This window comes from Centroberyx gerrardi, chromosome 16, assembly GCF_048128805.1.
Source record: "Centroberyx gerrardi isolate f3 chromosome 16, fCenGer3.hap1.cur.20231027, whole genome shotgun sequence".
Lineage (NCBI taxonomy): Eukaryota > Metazoa > Chordata > Actinopteri > Beryciformes > Berycidae > Centroberyx > Centroberyx gerrardi.
In genome coordinates this window covers 9,732,621-9,753,562 of record NC_136012.1, presented here as the reverse complement: position 1 = coordinate 9,753,562, position 20,942 = coordinate 9,732,621, and the positions used below count along the sequence as shown (strand labels likewise).

The following is a 20,942-nucleotide window of genomic DNA, read 5'->3' as shown; positions in this document are numbered from 1 at the left end:
AATGATTGTACACTATAGCTTCCCATAACAGGATCTAATAGTAATGTTGTTTAGCTTCTTAGTACTGTATGAAGGTGAACAGATAAACAGACATTTGATGTATCTGTGCCACTGTAAATATGCAATTGCGTGAGTGTATGATTGCGTTTCAATAGCTTCTGAGCCAAAGTGTGAGAATACAGAAGCCACTTAAGTATAATGAAAGGAGACAAAGGAAGGGGAGAAACACAAACTATAAGGTTTTTATGATAAATAATGTAATTCACTTTAACACTGTAAGACACTACCTTAGGAAACACACACACAAACACACATACACTCACCCTCCTCATCTGTGGTCAGTAGTGTGTTTACCATGAGCATTTCAGATAGTGTGTAATGGGCAGTTTTCAGAATAAGCTGCAGACTTGCTCACCACAGGAGTCCATTAATGAAGTCAGTGTGATTGTTTTGTATCAGCTGTACATAGCTCTGCAAACATTTTTTATGTGTGATTGTCATCAATTGTTTGGCATTGTAACGACATGATGGTCAAAATCATCAACAGTATTGTATTTTACAGTTTCCATATCAAATGCCCTCCTTGTCATTTCAATGTTACGTCCTTAATTTAACAAAGGCATTTCTGGTGCAGCATCTGTGGCCTACATACAATTATGGAAACAAAACTATTTTTTCTTCTCTCATAAGATGATGATACCGATGTAGACCCAGAGGTCTAATGCTGTCAAGCTTTAATCATTTTTCATTACATTATATCCTCAGTATGTCATTTTGAAGTGGTATATGTGGGAGATTATTTCTAAGTGCCTTTATAAGACGTTATCTCACATTCAGATCCCATGTGATATTGTGAAGCGTCCTTGTTGTTTACTGTTTATTTTTGTAATACGCAGTTTTGAAATGCTTGAAGATGAACTGCCAGTAATGCGAACCACTGTACTCCACAGTGCTGCTTTGGGAGTGAATAGACTAAACCGTGTCCCTAATCCTCAACCTGATAGCTCACCTGCTTCAAAGCTCATATTTATCACAGCATTTATCCAAGTTTATCTCTGCTCTCTGTTCTCATGTGCCTTGCTGTTCCTCCTCTAGCTGTCTTATCTGTCCTCCCCTCTCATCTCCCGTCCCTGCTGTGCAGGGTTTTAATATATTGAACATTTGCTGTCCCTGAGTGATGATGTAAGTGTTTCAGGTTAGGCTGTCAATACTGTATCGCTATACTGTGACCAATAAACTGAAGAAAAATGTGTTTGTTGCCTATTTTTTTAACAAAACATCACTTTTTGCATTGATTTTTAATATACATTTCCAAAATGGGAAGCAAACACTTAGTCCTGTCTGTATAAGCAGCATGTGCCACTTATTGATTATGCACACATAGACATGAGATTACCGTTTTAGTACATTAAATGCCATGTATGACAGAAATATGTTGCCTCCACTTGTAGTGAGTGTGTAATGACACTAGGTGGAGCTTCAGACCGCAAGACTTTTCTTCTACCACACTAAACACTGTCATGACGACCCCATATAGATTCATATGATTATAAGCTACACAGCATGCACATTAACATAAGTGCTTATGATGGCACTGGCAATATTACACTACCGGTTACATTTGAATACAAAAAACATCACAGCTGCACGCCCATTGGATGCAATTTCGTTGAAATCTTTATTCAGAAAAAAACATATTAACATTATTTATAACTGTCCATTTGACAATTTTGTCATCAAAATACATTAACACAAAAATATGTGAATCAACATTAGTTTGGTCAGGACGTGGAATCAAACTGACAGATGTTCCAAAAATAGGATAAATAAAAGAATAAACTGTCTTCTAAAAATAAAAGAAAGATTCTGCACATCAGCAAAGTAATCGGTGAGGAAGGCTAAAGAGATCAAAGTACTATCTCTCTCTGCCGTTGCCTTGGGAGCGATCATCAATAGAGACGATCGGGTCCACAGTCCGTTCATTGATTAATGAGTGGTCATGTTAAAGAAACAAAACCTCATACATGTCAAAAAGAGAGTTGGTATATACAGACACCATTTAGGCCCTTTGAAGTGTTTTTTTTTTCTTTTAGAATACAACATTAATCAGAAAACATTCCCCATTCCTCTTGGTTCTCAGTTTCACAGGGTAGAAACTGATTCTTGGACGGCTTCATTCAAAATGTACATGTAAGTGTATGAACCGAACACTGGTAAACATGCTTCAGTGTCCTGAGACACAAAGAAAGGTAGGAGAGCTCGGTCATCTATGGTTACTAGTGCTGCACGGGGCCCGGGGCCCCTGAAGCCTTTGTACAGCTGGGTCTAAATGGTTAAGAAGGCAGCCAAGTCAGTCAGTCAGTCAATTTATAAACACATAGGCTAAATCTGTTTGACATGCAGCATCTTTTTGCTTGATTGTTGGAATTATTTCGTTTGTTTTTTTGCTTGATTTGAGTCGTGTTTAACGGCAAAGTAGCACATGACGCAGCCCCAGTTCAGAAGCAGAATCCACAATCAAACAGAAGTTGAGGGGGCCTGTTTCAGCAGAGGAAACGTTACACAATGTTAAGACTGAAACACACTGTGTAGGAACAGATATACGTGTGTGTCCACATAATAGGCCATAGTGTAATCTCTACTATATTCTGCTTCTATCTGAAACATTGTAAATGGTTTACCTCACTGAACACAGCCCAGTTGTACATAGTCTCTCCTGGCTAAGGGAGAGCTCAGAGGCGTCTGGGTGCATTTGGGGGAAGAGGGGGGCGTCCCGAGTTCATCCTCGCACATCACATATCATTAATTGTCATTGTCATTATCATCATCACCATCAAAATTACCATCATTAACATCATTTCATAATGGGAATTTACAAAAATAGGAGTTGAACGGAAATCAAACAAACGGCGAGTTACATAAACGCCCCGTTTTTTCATCTCTGCCGCCGGCAGACGACCACAAAGGGCTTTGTTATACAAATCAAAACAGTGGGCAAGGAACGGGAATAGGTTTTGTTGGAGCACAGACACGGCCAAATACAGAGAGAAGAGGAGGAGGAGGAGGCGGATCGGGAGAAAGCAGAGGAGGCGGAAGAACAGAAAAAAAAACCAAAAAAAGACAGAAACATGTAAACGTCCTTCCTGTCTGGGGGAAATTCATGCCCCTCAGAAACTGACCTGTAGCAATCAAAACACCATCAAGCACAATCCGGACGTTACCAATCAGGAAATCCACGGTTTAGAGAATTCCGCAACCCATAATCCATTGCGTAATCCAGCCGGTTCCCTGTTCTAGCCCTGGAGCGGGTCCTTTCAGTTCCGGGAGGCCGGGGAAGAGGTGTGGGAGTGTATGAATAAGTAGGCGTACGTGTGTGTGTGTGTGTGTGTTCTCTGATCATTCGAGTGTGTTTGCATGACTGTTTTCTGGTGTGTATGCATGTGTGTGTGTGTGTGTACATTCCGGCATAGGTGTGTATACGGGTGTAAACTCTTAAATCCGCCGTCGTCCGCTCCCTTAATGCATCTCGGAGTTGAGTTTGTCCTGGAAGATGTACAGGTTGTTGGTGGCGGCGATGGCGATGATGTTCTCGGTCGGGTGCCAGGCGGTGTGCAGGATCTTCTTGGTGAAGTCCAGGCTGTCCACGCTGATGTCGTCCTTCCGGCGCTTCCCCCCGGCGGCGCAGACCCTCCGCGGCTTCAGGACGGCCCGGGGTTTGCTGCTCTCCCGGGACGCCTCCAGGGTCACGTCCCGCTTGGTGTTGCGGTCGAACATGCGGAAGAAGTTGTTGTAGGCTCCCGTCATGATCACACTGGGTAAGGGAGGGCAGGAGGAGAAGAGAGGAGGATGGAGGAGAAAGAGAGGACAGGAAAGGTGAAGGGAGTGACAAAAGAGGATACAGTATGTCAAGTTCTGATCTGGTACAGTCACTCACACTACAACATTCAGTTACTACAGCATGGAGACACATTCTTTCTGTCTCTTCTTGTTCATGCACGCACACAAATACACACACACACACTTTACTATATAGTATTACTATACTTGTGAGGACCATCATTGGCTACATTCATTCCCTAACCCCTAACCCTAACCTCTAACCTTAACCCTAAAGCCAAGTCCCAATTCTAAACTGGCCCCTTAAAGAAGTGAGGACCAGTAAAATGTCCTCACTTTTCAAGATTTTCCTCATCTTTCTATCCTTGCGAGGACATGTGGTCCTTATAAGTACAAAAAATAAACACATAGGCAGTAGCTTGAATACAAGCGCTATATATAAGCTCACAAATAAACTATCAAACACAAAAAAGGCTTATATACATGCAGCTATGGAACGCATTTCAAGCTACTTTATATAGAGCATTAATAAACTTACATTTTTGCATTCCAGGTACTTCCTATTTGTTCATTTTCATATTTATCTTTGGCTACCTTGGAAGACCTTTCCCTTATAAGTATAGACATACAAAAACACACACACACACACACACACACACTTCAGGTACCTGTCCGATCCGTTCCAGGCACACTCAAACTTGTCAAAGATGCAGTCGTTTTCGTAAAGGGAGCACAACTTGCTGCGGAGGTAATCATGAACCTGCAGGAAAACACACACACACACACACACACACACACACACACACACAGATACGATTAACAATGGGTCCAGTGCATAGTTTCACTCCCATGTATTGATTACAATTGTAAGCTATAAATAGAAGAGCGAGCAGAAGAGCACTGACAAAACTCACACACACACACACACACACACACAGCAGAGTAGAGCACATACAGACAAAACACATTAAATGTGGGCAGGTTGTAACACAAACCTCCCCGAAGTCAGGACTAATAAGACACAACACCGGCCCTCAGCAACATGAGGGCCAGGGCTACATTTTTAATCAAAACTCCTTTGCCATATCGCCAAATCCATTACCGTCCACCTCTCCATTACCCTAACCCACCGAGGAGGACAAACACACACACACACACACACACATGAACACACACGTATATTCACTGACTAATAACTCTTTTCCCCCTTGCGCTTTCCTTCGGCCCGCCTGTGTCAGCATTGTGTCCGCCCGGTGATGCAAGGGGTTGAAATGTACACCGCCATATCTTTATTCAGCCGGAGGCCCACCCCACTCCCACCCCAACTCCCCCCCCACTCCCCCCACCCCCCACCTGCATTAGCCCCCTGTTTTCACATTCTGCATAAAGTCAGCAGTCAACAGTCTCCTCGCAAATCAATAAACGGTCAAGCTGAGGTCGGCTCATGGCTGTGCATCAAACCCCGGTGACGTTTTTGTTTTCCCCTCATGGGTCTTTCCGCGCGGGGGTGAAATGATATTGTGTCAGCTTGACTTGAATATACAGTCGTTTTTTTTTTTTGTTGTTTTTTTTTTCAGTCCACGTTTTCTTTGATTTAGCGTTGCATGCATGTACTGCTCCTGCAAACTATTCCTTTGATTTAAGCTTTTCTTGTTCCAAGGGGAATAAAAGTGTTAATTTAGCCAAACCAGAGGAGTTTAACCCCGAACCCCATATTCCACTTCTCTCACTTTCTTCCATTCACCCACTGTTGATCTCTCCCCCCCCAATACACTGCAGCCTATCCCAATCCCTCTCTCTCATCCTCTCGTCTACCGACTCTCCCTCTCTTTCTCCCCCTCATTCTCCTCTCCTCCTTTCATCACACCATCCCATCCCTCTCTTCTCTGCCCCCCCCCCCCCCCCCCCCTCTCTCTCTCTCTCTCTCTCTCTTCCTCCCTCTCCTTGCTGCATTGCAGATCTAGGTGTCGGGGCTGTGTAAGGTATCCCTCCTTCCCGCCTCACTTTATGAGTGGAGGCTCAACGCCTATAAATAGCACCGGTGCGTCTTAGCCTCCCACTCTCGGCTGCCTCATAGCCTCTCGCACGTCAGGCAGACGCGCGCGCACGCACACACACACACACACACACATACATTCACCCACATGCCAGCGGCAGGAATACTAAACACATATTGAACATGAAGTTGACGGACAGTTCTACCGCGCAGGAATGCATAAACAGTAGAGTGTATGGCCTATTGTAAACACTCACAAGTGACATTACGAATTTGTTTTGAGATAAATGGAGTGGGTGTGTGTGTGTGTGTGTGTGTGTGTGTGTGAAAGACAGCTGTAGTGAAAGGGGGGGAAAAAAGCTCTTTTTATCGGCTTAGTGCACTGTACAGGGATTAACTGAAACGTATATGTGTACATATTCACAGCATGTTAGGCACGCTTAATCTCTCATCCCACGCACACTCCATAATAATAAATTAGTCTCTATGTCTCGTTCTCTCACACACACATCCTACTCCCAAACAAACACACACACACACACACACACACACATGGCTGCATCTACGGTCAAAATGAAAAAGTTGGGCCACAGTGAAGGCTTCTGGTGGCTCTGCGCTGATGAGGAGTGCATTTTCTGGCATGCAATCAATCCAATTATCCCTAAAAGGTTTTGGAAAAGTCTCATCACCACTGACCACTATGATTCTGAGAGATCAACTTCTTCCCATGATGCATTTCTTTCTCGCACGGGACATGTGTTTTCCAGGATGACAATGCCCCCTTTTCAGTAAGACACGATTAGTCACCCAGCAGTTTGGATTTCCCATTTTCTATAGGTATAAAGTTGGAGAAACCAGATGATTGCCCAAAATCAGCATATTAGTTGTGATTTGTATCGGCCTTTCCCCTGTGAGAGTTGAGTGGATTCACAAGCGCAGCAGAAAAAAACACACCCTACATTAATGCTTTCCTTGCTATTGATTAGTTCACCTTGCCTAGAGTCAAGAGAGCGCCTTGCCAAAAAGAATTTCATCAGAGTGGCTTTCAGTGGAGAGTTTGTGGTCTAAATGCTGTTGCAGAGGCCAGCAGGAAAAACAAAACCTGGGGGGAAACTTTGCCCCGTACCACTACGTTCATGCTGGAGTTTCCTGTATTTCAACTAAACCCTCTACACACAGTCAAGACACACACACACACCCACCTGGTATGTCTCCAGGGGCTTGCTCTCCATGTTGAGGTCCCAGACCTTGGCGGTCAGGTAGTCTCTGGTGAGCAGGTAGCGGCCGCTGTGGCTGAACTTGACGTCCGACACCGAGGAGATGATCTCGGAGAAGAAGGAGCGGGCACTGGGGTCCTCGGGCTCCTCGAACACTGCAGAGGACAGTGGGAGGGGGGGTTGAGTCGGGGATGATAAGGGAGGGGTAGCATGGGGGTTGATATGGGTGTGGAGGGTTGTTTATGCACAAGTGTGTGTGTTAGATTATAGGAACACAGTTGGATATGTGTTAGATGTATGTTAGCGTATGTGTGTGAGCGTGTTTGTGTGTCTGATCACATGTAGACATAAATAAATCATTCAAGTGAGTCTGACTCTATGTGTGTGAGAGACAGACCGTACAGAGGAATACTCTGTGTGTGTGTGTGTGTGTGTGTGTGTGTGTGTGTATGCACAAGGCCTGCTTCCCTGCGCATATTAAGCAGGGTATCTGCAGGTTTCAGAAAGCCAAACTTAAGACATTAAGGCCTTTTTAATGCTACACGGAATTAAATTTAAGACCAACTGAAAAACCCAAATAAAGAAACAAAGCTGTTAAAGTCTATTTCTGACTGAAGTGCTGAAACTATAAATGGGCAGTTTAAGAAAAAGGACACCAGAAAATTAATTGTTTTCCTTTTAGGAAAGCAGATTCTATGAAAAAAACATGATTTGCAAATTACAGCCACGGTCTGTATCAATCAAAGAGAGGGCCTGCTGTGCAAAGAAATGTCTCACTGCATGTGAAAAAGCTTTTGTTGTTCTAAAACAGACAGAAAGTCAGAAATCTCAGTACCTGGCAAAGTAATCACTGAGTTATTGGTGTTGATCAGCAATCCTATCAAACCCTAGCTAATATAGTGTGCTATTGGATTGTGAAAAATCACACTGCAACTTTAAAAGATCCTTTCTTTGAAGACATGTTCAGACTTTTTCAGGAGCCACCCACAGACACCCTGTTGAACACACACATGTCTCTGCACCCCTGGCTCTCAGCGGGGCGTACTCACGTTTGGAGTGCTTGTCGCACAGCGCCGCCTCTCTCATGTCACAGAGGCGCAGGGTGCCCTTGCTGCTGCTGTAGACAAACAAGTTACAGTGGTGGGGGTGAAACTCAGCCGCTGTGATCACCTCTGTCAGATCCTCCATGTTGGCTGGCTTGATGTCCACGATGTCTGAGAGGGAGGCGTCGCTCAGGGAAACAACAAAGAGAAGGTGGTTCCCAGGGCCTGCGCTCTGTTTCAGCCTACAGACTGTTTCAGCCGGGGCGCCTGTCTGTCTGTGCTGCACTCCACTGTTCATATACACTACCAGGCAAAAGTTTGGACACACCACACTTTTCTTTATTTTTACTATTTTCCACATTTCAGAATAATAGTAAAGACATCAAAACTATGAAATAACACAAATGGAATTATGCAGTGACCAAAAAAGTGTTATTCAAATCAAAACTATCTTATATTTTAGATTCTTTAAAGTAGCCGCCCTTTGCCTTGATGGAAAGGCAAAGGCTTTGGAAAGAAATTCATACATAGGATCAACTTCACTATTTATATTTGTCTAAGAAACTAATTTCAAGCATTTAAGCATAAGCTTTTAGATCAAAATGGCTTTAAGATAATGAAAAACATAGTACATTCAATCAGGTGTGTCCAAACTTTTGACTGGTAGTGTATATTGACTGATTCATTCATTCATTCATTCATCCATCTATCCATTAAATCATTCATTCACTGACTGAACTAATTAGATTTTGAATTTGGGTGGGAATCCACAAGGGTACAGAATCCACATACAGAATACAATTACAAGTCTATGTAAATGTATACATAACCCACGGTATGTAAATTATTTACAGCAGAAAATAAAACACACCAATATAAATGTATCTTGTAGAAAAGTAATAGCATAATAGCATAAATCCCGTCTGTGACTGTACTGTGTCCTATTGAGCTGGATTAGAACCCAGAAAAAGGGTTGAAATATTTATGCAGCCTTTGAATTATTCATTAAGCTACATTTTCACTCCTCAAGAATAATATTCCCCTCCCCCATCGCTGTGTGTCTTTGTGCATTTCTTTATACAAGGAAGCACTGGCATGGTGGGGTGTTGGAGTTTGTTTTATGTGTGTGTGCACGTGTGTGTGTGTGAGTGTGTGAGTGTGTGTGTATGTGTGAGTGTGTGGGCAGAGATAGATTATTGGGCATGTGTACGCATCAGTGTGTTAACGCATGCATGAATAACTGTGTGTCTTTGAATATATGCGTTAATAAATCTATTCCTGCTTTTGTGTGAGTGTGCCCACGCCTGCATATGTGCCTGCTTGCATACATCTTCCCTATGCATTTTATCTCTGCCTCGCTCACTGTCCACTGTGTTTCCCCAAGTCCAAAACACACACACACACACACACACACACATAACAAAGGATACTGAAGCTGCGGTCGGTGATGCCCAGATGCCAGAGGTTGATCCTCAGGTCGTCCGCTGACATGTAAGTCTCGCAGTCCGAGTTGACGGAGATGGAGTTGACGTGGTAGGTGTGGGCGTTGGCGAACACCCGCCGCGGGCTCACCTCCACCATCAGGTCCATCGGCATCAACACCGGCACCTGGGACAGAGAGAGGGAGAGAGAGAGAGAGAGAGAGAGAGAGAGAGAATGGAGGTGGAGAGAGAGAGAAAGGTTATAAGTCACTGATTAGGAGCAGAGAGATGGTTAAAATACAGCAGACAGATTCAATTCAGAGTTTTATATAGTCTATACTATCAGTCAAACGTTTGGACACATGCATTTTTCTTTATTTTTAGTATTTTCCACATTTCAGAATAACAGTAAAGACATCAAAACTATGAAATAACACAAATGGAATTATGCAGTGACCAAAAAAGTGTTATTCAAATCAAAACTATCTTATATTTTAGATTCTTTAAAGTAGCCGTCCTTTGCCTTGATGGAAAGGCAAAGGCTTTGGAAAGAAATTCATACATAGGCATCAACCTCACTATTTATATTTGTCTAACAAACAAATAAAGCATAAGCCTTTAGATCAAAACGGCTTTAAGATAATGAAAAACATAGTACATTCAATCAGGTGTGTCCACACTTTTGACTGGTAGTGTATAAATGTATACATTTTTACTGTGTATAAATAACATACATTCATATAGCATTCATTATTTCCACTGACATCAATAACACATATAATGCTAGAACCCAAATGCACATGGATGTCCTTAATTGCACAGTAGAGACTGAGTTTAATGTATGTATGAATTTAAAGTTCATGTGTGTTGTGAGCTCATTTGGCTGCCGATCTGCATTTCTCCATAGCATCATTTGCATTAACAAACAATTTGTCTTTGCCAGAACATGATTTACATAGCATTTGAGCCTTTACAGCTTTAATGTGTGTCCTGATTTACATACAGCACAGAGGGAGTACGCACATACACACACATGCAGACACACAGACACAGAAAGACACATTGTACCATACTGTGCATTGATCTGGATAGCTAAGAATACAATAGGTTATTACTGCAAATAGAAACACTAACAGAAACATCAATTTAAATCCTTTGCAGTTCTCATGTTGCTGCTCTGTGCAGCTGGCAATAGTGGATATCACCCACACCCCCCGCCCACACACACACACACACACACACACACACACACACACACCTTTGTGCCAGTGACCCACTTTTGCACATGCACCCACATCTGCACCCACTGACCTACTTATGCTGTCCAACCTATTGCGTTTATGAATGTTTCAGTGTGTGCGTTCACGTGCGCGAGCGCGTGGCTGTGGTGTGTGTGTGTGTGTGTGTGTGTGTGTACCATGTGAAGGATAGATAGATGGATAGATGGATAGATAGATAGATAGATAGACAGACAGACAGACAGACAGACAGACAGACAGACAGATAGATAGATAGATAGATAGATAGATAGATAGATATGTTTTACCTGTAGGGAGGTGACAGTGGAGATGTCCTTGATGCGGCCCTCCTCATCCTTCAGGTTGTATCCCTCCGGCCGCTTATCTCTCTCACTCACCTTCCACAACTTAATGGTCTTATCTGGGAGACAGACAGGAATTAACCAGTCAGATACAGAAGAACAGTGACGGTTTATAAATGTAACAACTGGATAATAGGTGCTTGTTTATCTGCTTTGCAGTTAGCCAGCTATCTGACAATCTCACATTAGATGTGATTAAGAGGCATCAGACTTGGCTAAATATAGAATTTCTTATCAATCTGGGGAAAAATAAGGTTTTACAGAAGCCCTGTTTCAGGATGTTAGCATAAAGAGAGAGTCCACTCAGGCACTTGAACGCATCAGAAACCACAGATAAACAAGATAATCCACCACACTTCAACAGACAGCTTGGACTGTAAACCAGCCATACTACACTGAGGTGTTATTTTATCAACACTAACAGACACAGAGAGTCTCTGCATTATATTGAATAAATGACAGCAGGCATCTCAGCAGCAGCATTAGCTAACTGCTGAGGCAGGTCTTACATTTTTCATACCCTCAATCATAAATAATATAGTACTTATAGAAATCAATACCGCTGCGCTCAAGGACAATCTGTAGATTTTCCAATATAGCCGTAAACTCTCCTCCAAGTGGCACAAACTAAGATTCTAATGCGTTATAGTGTAGCTGCCTCTGTGTAACTGAAGCATGTAGTACAGCGCGAGCAGAAAAGCCCTGTCTGCACTACAAACTTATAAGCCTAAATATCCTTTTAGCCAAGGGGAAATCTGCTTTCTGACCTAAGTGACCCAAATTCAAATGTGGGCTTAACTCCAACTGGTGGGATCAACTCCACGCCCTTCACTTTGCATCAGTGTATTTTGTGGCACATTTGTCTAAGGAGCAAACACTGGGAACACAGGTATCCAGAGGTGGAAAGTAATTAAGTGCATTTACTCAAGTACTGTACTTCAGTACAATTTTGAGGTACTGCCACTTTACTTTACTTTACTAGGTACTGACATTTATCTGACGGCTGTAGTTACTAGTTACTTTGCAGAATAAGGTTTTACTTGCAAAACATACAATAAGCTCATAAAATATGTTGCATCGTTAGAGTTTAAACTCCCCAACAGTATATGGAGCAGTTAGACCGACAACATTAAAATATTTCTTACAGGTTAACGCTTCAATAATTAACACTCTGAAAGGAACAATTCTTCAGAATGAGTATTTGGACTTTTGATACTTAAGTACATTTTACTGCTAATACTTCTATTCTTTTACTTAAGTAAACTTTTGACTGCAGAACTTTTACTTTTAATCAAGTAAAGGATTTGACTGCTTTTTCCACCACTGCAGATATCAGAGTTTTAAACAACGTCAAACTTTGGAAAACATACTAATCTGCTACCTGCTACAGTAGTTTGGTGAAATTTCGACTGGCAGACTGGAACTAACCTCTTGTAAAAGCCTAAATATTCAAACCTCAGATATGGTATTGAATCTGGTCTGTTCCACAAAGTATCACCCACTACTGCGGTGACTTCCTGGTTCCTCTAAGAGGGGGGGTTTCTCACCATTGGTGGAGAGGAGGAAGTGGGCGGCGTTCTGCTGAGGCAGCCATCGGATCTTATTGATCTTCTCCTCGATCTCCAGACTCTTAAGGTAGTCGAACTCGGGCTCATGGCTCTGGAAGGTGCTGTAGACGTTGTACTCTCCCTGGGAGAAAGGCTCACTCTTGCTCTGGTGGGGAGAGAGAGAGAGGGAGGGAAGAGTGAGAGGGCGAGAGACAAATTCTCAGTACGCACTCGCTCTATTACAGGTAAAATCAGAGTGCAATGTAACACAGGGGGTCAGAGTCAGTCACCTCTACCTTGATCCTCTCAAAAAATAGCATGACATCGACCCTGCACACCTGTAATGAATCACTTTCACACACAGTAGGAGCATCAACTACCTATCTACACTGTAGCTGGAGGGAGGCGGTGTGTGTTCATTACTGCCTTCACAGCTGGAGTGAAAATTGTGAAATTGTGTGTGTGTGTGTGTGTGTGCCTACCTCAGGTTCCCTCTGGAAGATGACCACTCGGCCCCCCTTGTCCCCCGTGGCCAGGAGCTCTCCTGTGTGGTTGAACTCTACAGTGGAGATAATATCAGCTGGAGAGAGAGACATAGAGGGAGAGAGGGAGAGAGAGAGAGAGAGAGAGAGAGAGAGAGAGGGAGAGAGAGAGCAGCCATTAGCTAATTGAACACACATTATCATTCATCTACATAATCTGTTTATGATCATCTGCCTCTATATAATCCAGCCAAGTCAACAAGAACTACATTAACATGTAAGTGGATTAAAATATGCAAATGAATGTATTGGAAAAAATTATATTTGACCACTAATGCAAATACACTTGCATTCATGTATACACTTGCACAGACACTACAAAGATCATACAGAATGTACTGGCCCCATACATGTAAACACATACACACAGAAACTCACAGACACATACACATTCACTAATTACACACACACATACACACACATGCGCGCGCACACACACACACACACACACACACACACACACACACACACACACAGCTGTTTCACACTAGACACAGGTGTTATCTGTGTCCCAATACGACACATTTCCACTCCAATACACACTGCTACAATGTGAACTCTCTTGAACTGATCACTGGGACTCGTATGTCTGTGTCTGCACGCGTGTGTGTGTGTGTGTGTGTGTGTGTGTGAGTGACAGGCATGTCCCCATCACTAGCTCTGTGTCCCACTGACACACACCAACACAGTCTGACTCAGTGATGAGATGAGGCTGGGCGGTAACATGAGGAGTAAGCACATTATTAACCACTTACCACTTACTGACTCAGAGAAAGCTTTCAGTGCCCCTATACTATCCTGCATCGCACTGTACAAGGAGCATGAGACAAAGAGCACTGAGTTCTGTCTGTGAAGTGCATGCTTTATACGTGTGACATCTCAAGGTTGAATCTGGTTTGATGTTGCCTGTCATCTCCTTTCTGTCTCTATCTCCCACACCTTCCCTTTCACAGTTTTCGTTGCAAAACATTTTTGGGAGGCAGAGCTGTTCTGGAGGCGGAAATAATCTCATTGGTTGAGTTAAACCTCAGTGGGCGGAGCCAAAGAACCACAGTTTTTTCTGGCCAAGCAGGCTAACGTTAGGCTCTGTGAAAAATCCAAGGGGTAAGAGGGGAGGAAGGTAATATTATGAAGCTTAGTGCTTTCGCTACTGACTGAAAAAATGCAATCTAGCTAAACTAAGTTATAGGTTAGCTAGTTAGCCTAGCTGACCTGCCAACTAGCCATACTAGCCTAATAGCTATAGTAGTTAGCTAGTCTGCTGACCTTCCAAGATCATGAATGCCATGGTCATGAATGAAAGAAATTGCCATTTATATATTTTTTTATTGATAATTTAATTTTCTTTGCCATCTAGTTCCTTCTTTGCCATTCAAGTTTGCCACTTAGCTAACCTGTGCTCTGAAAAATAGTGATGGTCAATTCACGTATTCAGTATCGTTTGAATGATAGGCTACTTTAAAGTGAACGAGTCTAATTGGTTTGCCAACAGAACTGAATTGAGTATCAGTATCCGTGGATGAACTGCACTCTGTGCAACTCTAAGCGAGCTGACCCACTTCTAAACACAAAGCAAGCATTTGGGACAAAAACAATTGGCAATGTCTTCAGTGCTGGCTGGCCCCTCTCCAAAATGGGCGTAATCAACCACAGTTGAGACAAACTCACAAATTCTTAAACTTCCCTGTTCATTCATTCATTCATTGTCGTCTTTACATGACACCCAAACAACATGGGTTACCAAGCGCAACTGTACGATCCAATCAGTTCGTCCAGCAGTTCAGCTGCTAGTGTACGGGTTAGTGGCTCAGCTGCTGAATCAACACCCTTCTTTCAGACTGAACGAATCGATTCACTACCACCGGACAGCCCGAAATAATCAAGTTAGCTAAAAGAATCGGTCTTCCCACCACTAAAACAACTGTGGTTCTCTGGCTCGGCCCATTGAGGTTTAACTCGGCCTCAGCTTGCAGAGCAGCTCTGCCTCTGAGAAATGTTTGTATAGAAAAACTCAAATCCGCTATTGCACTACCAAGCAAAATGTCTTACAGTATCATTAAAAATATGACTCACTTCAAACGTTGGATAAAACCAATGGGTTAATAGATGGGAGTCCACTGAGCGTCAGATGTGATAGAAAAGGACACAAGTTTTAATAAGCGTGGACTGTAATAAAAACAGAGCGTGGAGTGTGTGTTTATTGAGAGGCTGAGTGATTCAAAGCTGTGAGCCTGGCCTGTTATGTGGCGGCCTTGAGAGAGACTGAGCGATGGGGGGAGGTTGTTCCCCCCCGTTTCTATCTCCACCACAACACAACCTTACTCACCCTAGTCCTCATTCACTTCATCTATTACTCGCTCCCTCTATCGCTCTCGCTTTCTCTTTTCCTATCATCTTTCCACCTCTCAATTCGCCATTTCTTGATCTCTCTCCCTCCTTCTGCTCAAGCTTTGATCTCTCTGTCTTGGCAATCCCGCTCTAATTCCTCCCTCTCAATTTCTTTCCCTCTATTTCAGGCTCTCACTCTCTCTCTCTCTTTCCGTCTCCCTTTTACCCCTCCCTTTCTCATCTTTCCATCTCTCGTTTCTCAATTTCTCTCTTTTGCCCCATTTCACTCTCTCTCTCTCTCTCTCTCGTCCCTCCCCCACGCCACTCCGCTGCCTGGCTGTATGCTAGCGTGTACGTATGGTGGTGCTGGTGGAAGAATGAGAGAGGGAGGGAGGGAAGGGGGGTTCCTCCGGTGAACAGGGGTTGCCATGGTAACAGGCTGAGCCAACCAGCGGCGGCGGCAGTCGTAACGGTTTGCTGTATATGGCGTGCTGGTGAAGGAGGAAGTGGGATTCATCAATCCAATCCTCCCAGGAAGAAGGGAGCGTGGTAAAATAATTACGGGTCTGGGCGCTGCAGTGCTGTCCACTATAACAGGCGTGCTGCATTAATACCAGGAGACGGGCCAGCCACTGTGATCCAAATGGAGGACATGCAGATAGCTAATGTACACACACACACATAGGCACACTCATTAACACACAGACCCAAACACACACAGTCAAATTCATATACACACACTGACACACGCACACTGGAGCATTTTAAAAAAGTCACGTAAGGACACACACCAAATGTATGTGTTTGATTGTGTGTGTGTGTGTGTGTGTGTGTGTGTGCGCCCCATACACTCATAGACAACTGCGTCTCCAGTCACACAGAGAAACAGCCAAGCTAAGCAAAACCACAGAAGCGGCACACAGTATAGCTGAATAGAATATGGAGCACACACTCTCTCCTCTCTCATCCTCTATCTGTCTCTTATCCTCCCTCTGCTCTATCGCTCTCTCTCTCTCACATCTTGCATCCATCTGTCTTTCCCTCCCTCACGCTCTCTCTCTCTCTCTCTCTCTCTCTCTCTCTCTCTCTCTACTGGAAGAACACTTCACCGCTAAGAATACGAACAGCAAGCACAGGCACAAGCATCATCAGCACTGTGGCTCTCCTCCAAGAAGCACTACTGGCCAGTGTGCTGATGTGTGTGCGCATGCGTGTGTGTGTGTGCATCTCTGTGTGTGTGTGTGTGTGTGTGCCTGTCCGGTCGGCTGTCAAGCTGTAAGTTGATGTCCTATGGTGTGCATGTGTGTGTGTGTCCGCTACAGCGAGCTAGCTCTCCCTGTCTCCCACAGACAGTCCATTAGCATCAGCAGCCTTGTCTGACTCACCACCACACTGCAGGGGCTGGGGGAAACACACTGCGATTGCAAGTGCACACGCCCACACACACACACACACACACACACACACATACTGTATATCCACAACACACACACACACACACACACACACACACTGTTACAAAGTGATACTGAACGGGAACAAGGACAAGAACACAAAGATAAATGCACACAGTGACACTTGGCTTGTACATGTAGTTTCTCTGCAGGATGTGAAGAACGTGGTTGTGAACGAAAACATACACACACACACACACACATACACACACACACAGAGACGTTTCCAAGAACTGCAGCTCCTCTGAGATCAAAGAGATGGGATTTTCTATAGGGAGTCTCCATTGCACATATTAAGAGTAGGGCTCATCTGTGGCCACAAATTGGACAAGACAAGACACTCACACACTGCTGAGGGCCTGAAGAGAGAGGAGAGGAGGAGAGGAGAGGAGAGGGGAGAGGAGAGGAGAGGAGAGGAGAGGAGAGGAGAGGAGAGGAGAGGAGAGGAGAGGGAAATGTTTTGGGGAAAGAAAGGGGGATGACAGCGACAGGGAGGTTTGGAGTCTGTAGAGGGAGGGGGATTTCTATTTTTTTTTTTTTTAATGGGCTACTATAAGGGATGGAGGGGGGGGGGGTAGACGTCCTACAGTCCCAATTATAGATATCCTAGGTCTGGGTAAACACGGGGCATTGAAGCCCAGCCAAAAACACACACTCCTTAACAGCGAGGACAAACCACCACCCAGCAGGAGACGCATGTGTGTGTGTGTGTGTCTGGGTGTGTGTGTGCGCTGCAGCTCAAGCAGCCCACATTTCCTGTGTACGTGCGCACAAGTGTGCGTACTCAATTACCCTCCAAAGAAATAAAGGGAATGAAGGAGAGGAGGAGGGGAGGGAGCGAAGGAGACGAGGGGAGACGTTGCCGGAGGGAGATTGTTAAATTGATCCCTGTCCTGCAGTTTTGGAGCTATCTGGAAAAAGTGGTGTGTGTGTGTGTGTGTGTGTGTGTGTGTGTGTGTGTGTTTGTGTTTGAGTGTGTGTGGAGAGGAGTGATTTAAGCCTGGCACAGCGGGGAATCTGCCGTTTCTCCAAACACACAACGGCACAATGGAGCAGAGCTAGTGTGAGCCTAATGGTTATGGACACAAACAATTAGCATCACACACCACCGGTCCCGCTTTACCTGTCTGAGAAAACACTGTCTAGCTGTCGGTCAAATTTCACGAATTCCCCCAATCTGTGTTTCATTTTTGATATGAAATCAATTTGTGTTTCCCACAGATTTGTGAAGAATGTAATATAAAAAGATTAGGAGCTTAGCTGTTTCACACCCAGTCTAACCCGGGCTATATTGAAAACTCAGATTATGTGTCAACGTCTCATAAGCGCTGATATGTAATCCCATATTCAGGAGGTTTTAATAGAATACTCTCTCCCTTCATCCCTCTCTCTCTCTCTCTCTCTCTCTCTCTCATTTTTACGCTGCCTCTATCTTTCTGTCTTTGCGTGTGTGTGAGTGTATATGTGTGTGCATGTATGGGTGTCTATCTGTGTCTATGTGCCTTCATATGTGTGTGTGTGTGCGTGTGTGTGTGTGTGTGTGTGACCCCAGAGAGATGAGTGTGTTCCTCAGTCTCAGACAGAAAGAGAAGTAGGACAATTCTGCAGAGAAGGAGACGGGGTGTCGTCTGGTCAAACTATTTAAGGAAATCGATCACACACACACCCACACACACACAGACACACACACACACACACACACACACACACACAATCAAAGGCACTCAGACTGACTGAGATAAAAAAAGGCATAGTTCCAGAAATAGAGACACACTCACAGAAGATGACACACGTACTCAGACAGAGACAAAATGATGTTCGGGATATTTATACCATTCAGACTCACGTGAGCTTTCGCCTAACTCAAAGTACTCACACACACACACTGAGACACACACATAATCACACACGAACCCCATACATATGCACACGCACTCCCACATCCACCACCCACCCACACACCCACCCACCCACACACACACACACACACACACACACACACAGTACTCTGGTTCTGACCTCATGTCTCACACTGGGGCCGCATAGCGCACAACTGTGTGCGCCACCAATATGGTCTTCGGGATAGAATAGGATAGAGCACACACCTTCAGTGTAAGAGGCAAACGGCTCGGGCTCCAGAGAAAGGGTAGTGATGTCGGAGCACAGGACCTGGATGGGGTTCAACATCCTGGGGGAGGACTCCAGGGTGGAGAGGGGTGGACAGGATGGGCGGAGCTCTTCAGGCTATAGCCAGGAGCAGCCCTGCAAGAGGAGCAAGGATGGAGGGACAGGGAAGGGAGAGGAGGGAGGGGAGGGGATAAGGAAGGTGGGGTTGGGGGGGGGGTTAGGGACTGAGTTACTGCATCACCACATTTGGCCATGAGTACTCACCAAAGAAAACTTACTGGCGATGTATTAGTGAGCGATCATATCTAGATACCATGATGCATCTGCTGTATATGTTCGGGTGGGACAGGAACGCTAGCAAGAGGACAGAGAGAGATTGACGGCTAATGGGACAGGATCTCAATATGTCTTTCCATACGATTCTCCTAGCGTCATCCCTGAAACACTAGTGAGCAAAGGCTCAAATGCGAGGAAAGAGAGGAAGCAAGGAAGTGCGGATAGGACTCTCAAATTCCCCCCACGAGTGATGACTGTAGACGATTAACAAAACACCTATCAGTAGTGAGACTTAGGAGAAGTTTCAGCTGGGAGAATGCTCACTTACTTATGTGTATGTACATATTTGCTGTCTTTACAATGGGTAATGTATAGTTATTTTCCTTTTTTTCTTTTAATTGGCTATATTGAGTCTGTCCAGGCACATAACACTGTCGTCACGTGAAAACCTCACAATTCCTCATAATTTTTATGTGATTTTCATTTGAAGGATTGCATGCTCCTCTATAAATTGAGAAAATTCTCTGGCCTGTTGGGCTTATGAAAGCCATTCAATCCCCACTGGATAATGTCAAAAATGCATTGTCATCAAGCTACAAACAGGACTCAGGAAAAGTTGACATTTTGGAGATAAGAGGTTTTCACCCGACAGCCTGTACATGCTACACAATGCTATGGGTGGTGACGGCTAAATTTTTTTTGCTTTCATGCTGTATTTATGAAACATAATTAATAATGAATAAATAATTGATCACAAAAAAATATAAAACTTACAAAACTCCCAAGAATGTCAAAATTTGGAATGTTAGCATTGATGCGTAATTCCCTTGGTTATTATTATTACTGTAACTATTCTAAGCGCTATGCCTCCTCCATCCTTGAACCCACTGCCACTCCAACTGAAGGTAAGATTGTAGAAAAGGAAGATTTTGAGGAGGGCAGAAGGGATGAGAGGAGGGGGGGGGGAGTAGAGGAAGAGATGAAGGGAAGAAGGGAGGGAAGGAAGGAAGGGTGAAGGAGGTTAAGCGTCCCTCCCCTGTAGGAGTTTATAGGGCAGGGGAATCCCCACGGGAAGTCCTACAGACACACTGTTGTGTATGCACACACACACATACAAGCATATGCAGACACACACACCTTTACATACACACAAAAAGACACACATGCTCACAGACTCACATGTATATGAATGGAACACAGAAAGTAAAGAAAGATGGAGGCACTTACTCAGAAGCCAACAAAATACACCCAGGCATAGAATCACGTGCACCCTCTCCCTCTCCCTCTCCCTCTCTCTCTTTAATACACACACACACACACACACACACACACACACAGAGGCACATTGTGTTTGAGCAGGCTTTAGAGCACTGTTGGATAATTGTTTGGCAGACGCACCACTTCAGCACCAGGCAATGCTGCGAGTTGCATTAGAGGACCGATGGGGAAAGAGAGGGAGGGAGGGATGGGGGATGGAGACAGGCAGGAGGACGGGGGATGGGGTGAACATGGAGAAAAGGTAGAGGGGGGTTGTAGTGGATGGAGAGGGAGAGG

General features: G+C 44.3%; 1 protein-coding gene across 2 annotated transcripts in view; it reads right to left on the bottom strand.

The window, feature by feature from the left end:
* Nucleotides 1-3,516: 3,516 nt before the first annotated feature.
* The window catches only part of LOC139925508 (serine/threonine-protein phosphatase 2A 55 kDa regulatory subunit B gamma isoform), a 19,333-nt gene continuing 1,907 nt past the window's right edge, over nucleotides 3,517-20,942 (bottom strand). Inside the window, exons 1-9 of one of the 2 annotated variants that reach the window (XM_071916914.1) lie at nucleotides 19,091-19,172; nucleotides 13,144-13,241; nucleotides 12,662-12,827; nucleotides 11,061-11,173; nucleotides 9,524-9,701; nucleotides 8,100-8,264; nucleotides 7,036-7,205; nucleotides 4,506-4,597; nucleotides 3,517-3,811 (exon numbers count right to left, since the gene is read on the bottom strand). In XM_071916914.1, coding sequence (XP_071773015.1) covers nucleotides 3,517-3,811; nucleotides 4,506-4,597; nucleotides 7,036-7,205; nucleotides 8,100-8,264; nucleotides 9,524-9,701; nucleotides 11,061-11,173; nucleotides 12,662-12,827; nucleotides 13,144-13,241; nucleotides 19,091-19,172 — 1,359 coding nt within the window. Of the gene's footprint in view, nucleotides 3,812-4,505; nucleotides 4,598-7,035; nucleotides 7,206-8,099; nucleotides 8,265-9,523; nucleotides 9,702-11,060; nucleotides 11,174-12,661; nucleotides 12,828-13,143; nucleotides 13,242-19,090; nucleotides 19,173-20,942 lie in introns of those variants that run through there. The other variant, XM_071916922.1, reaches the window with a different exon arrangement.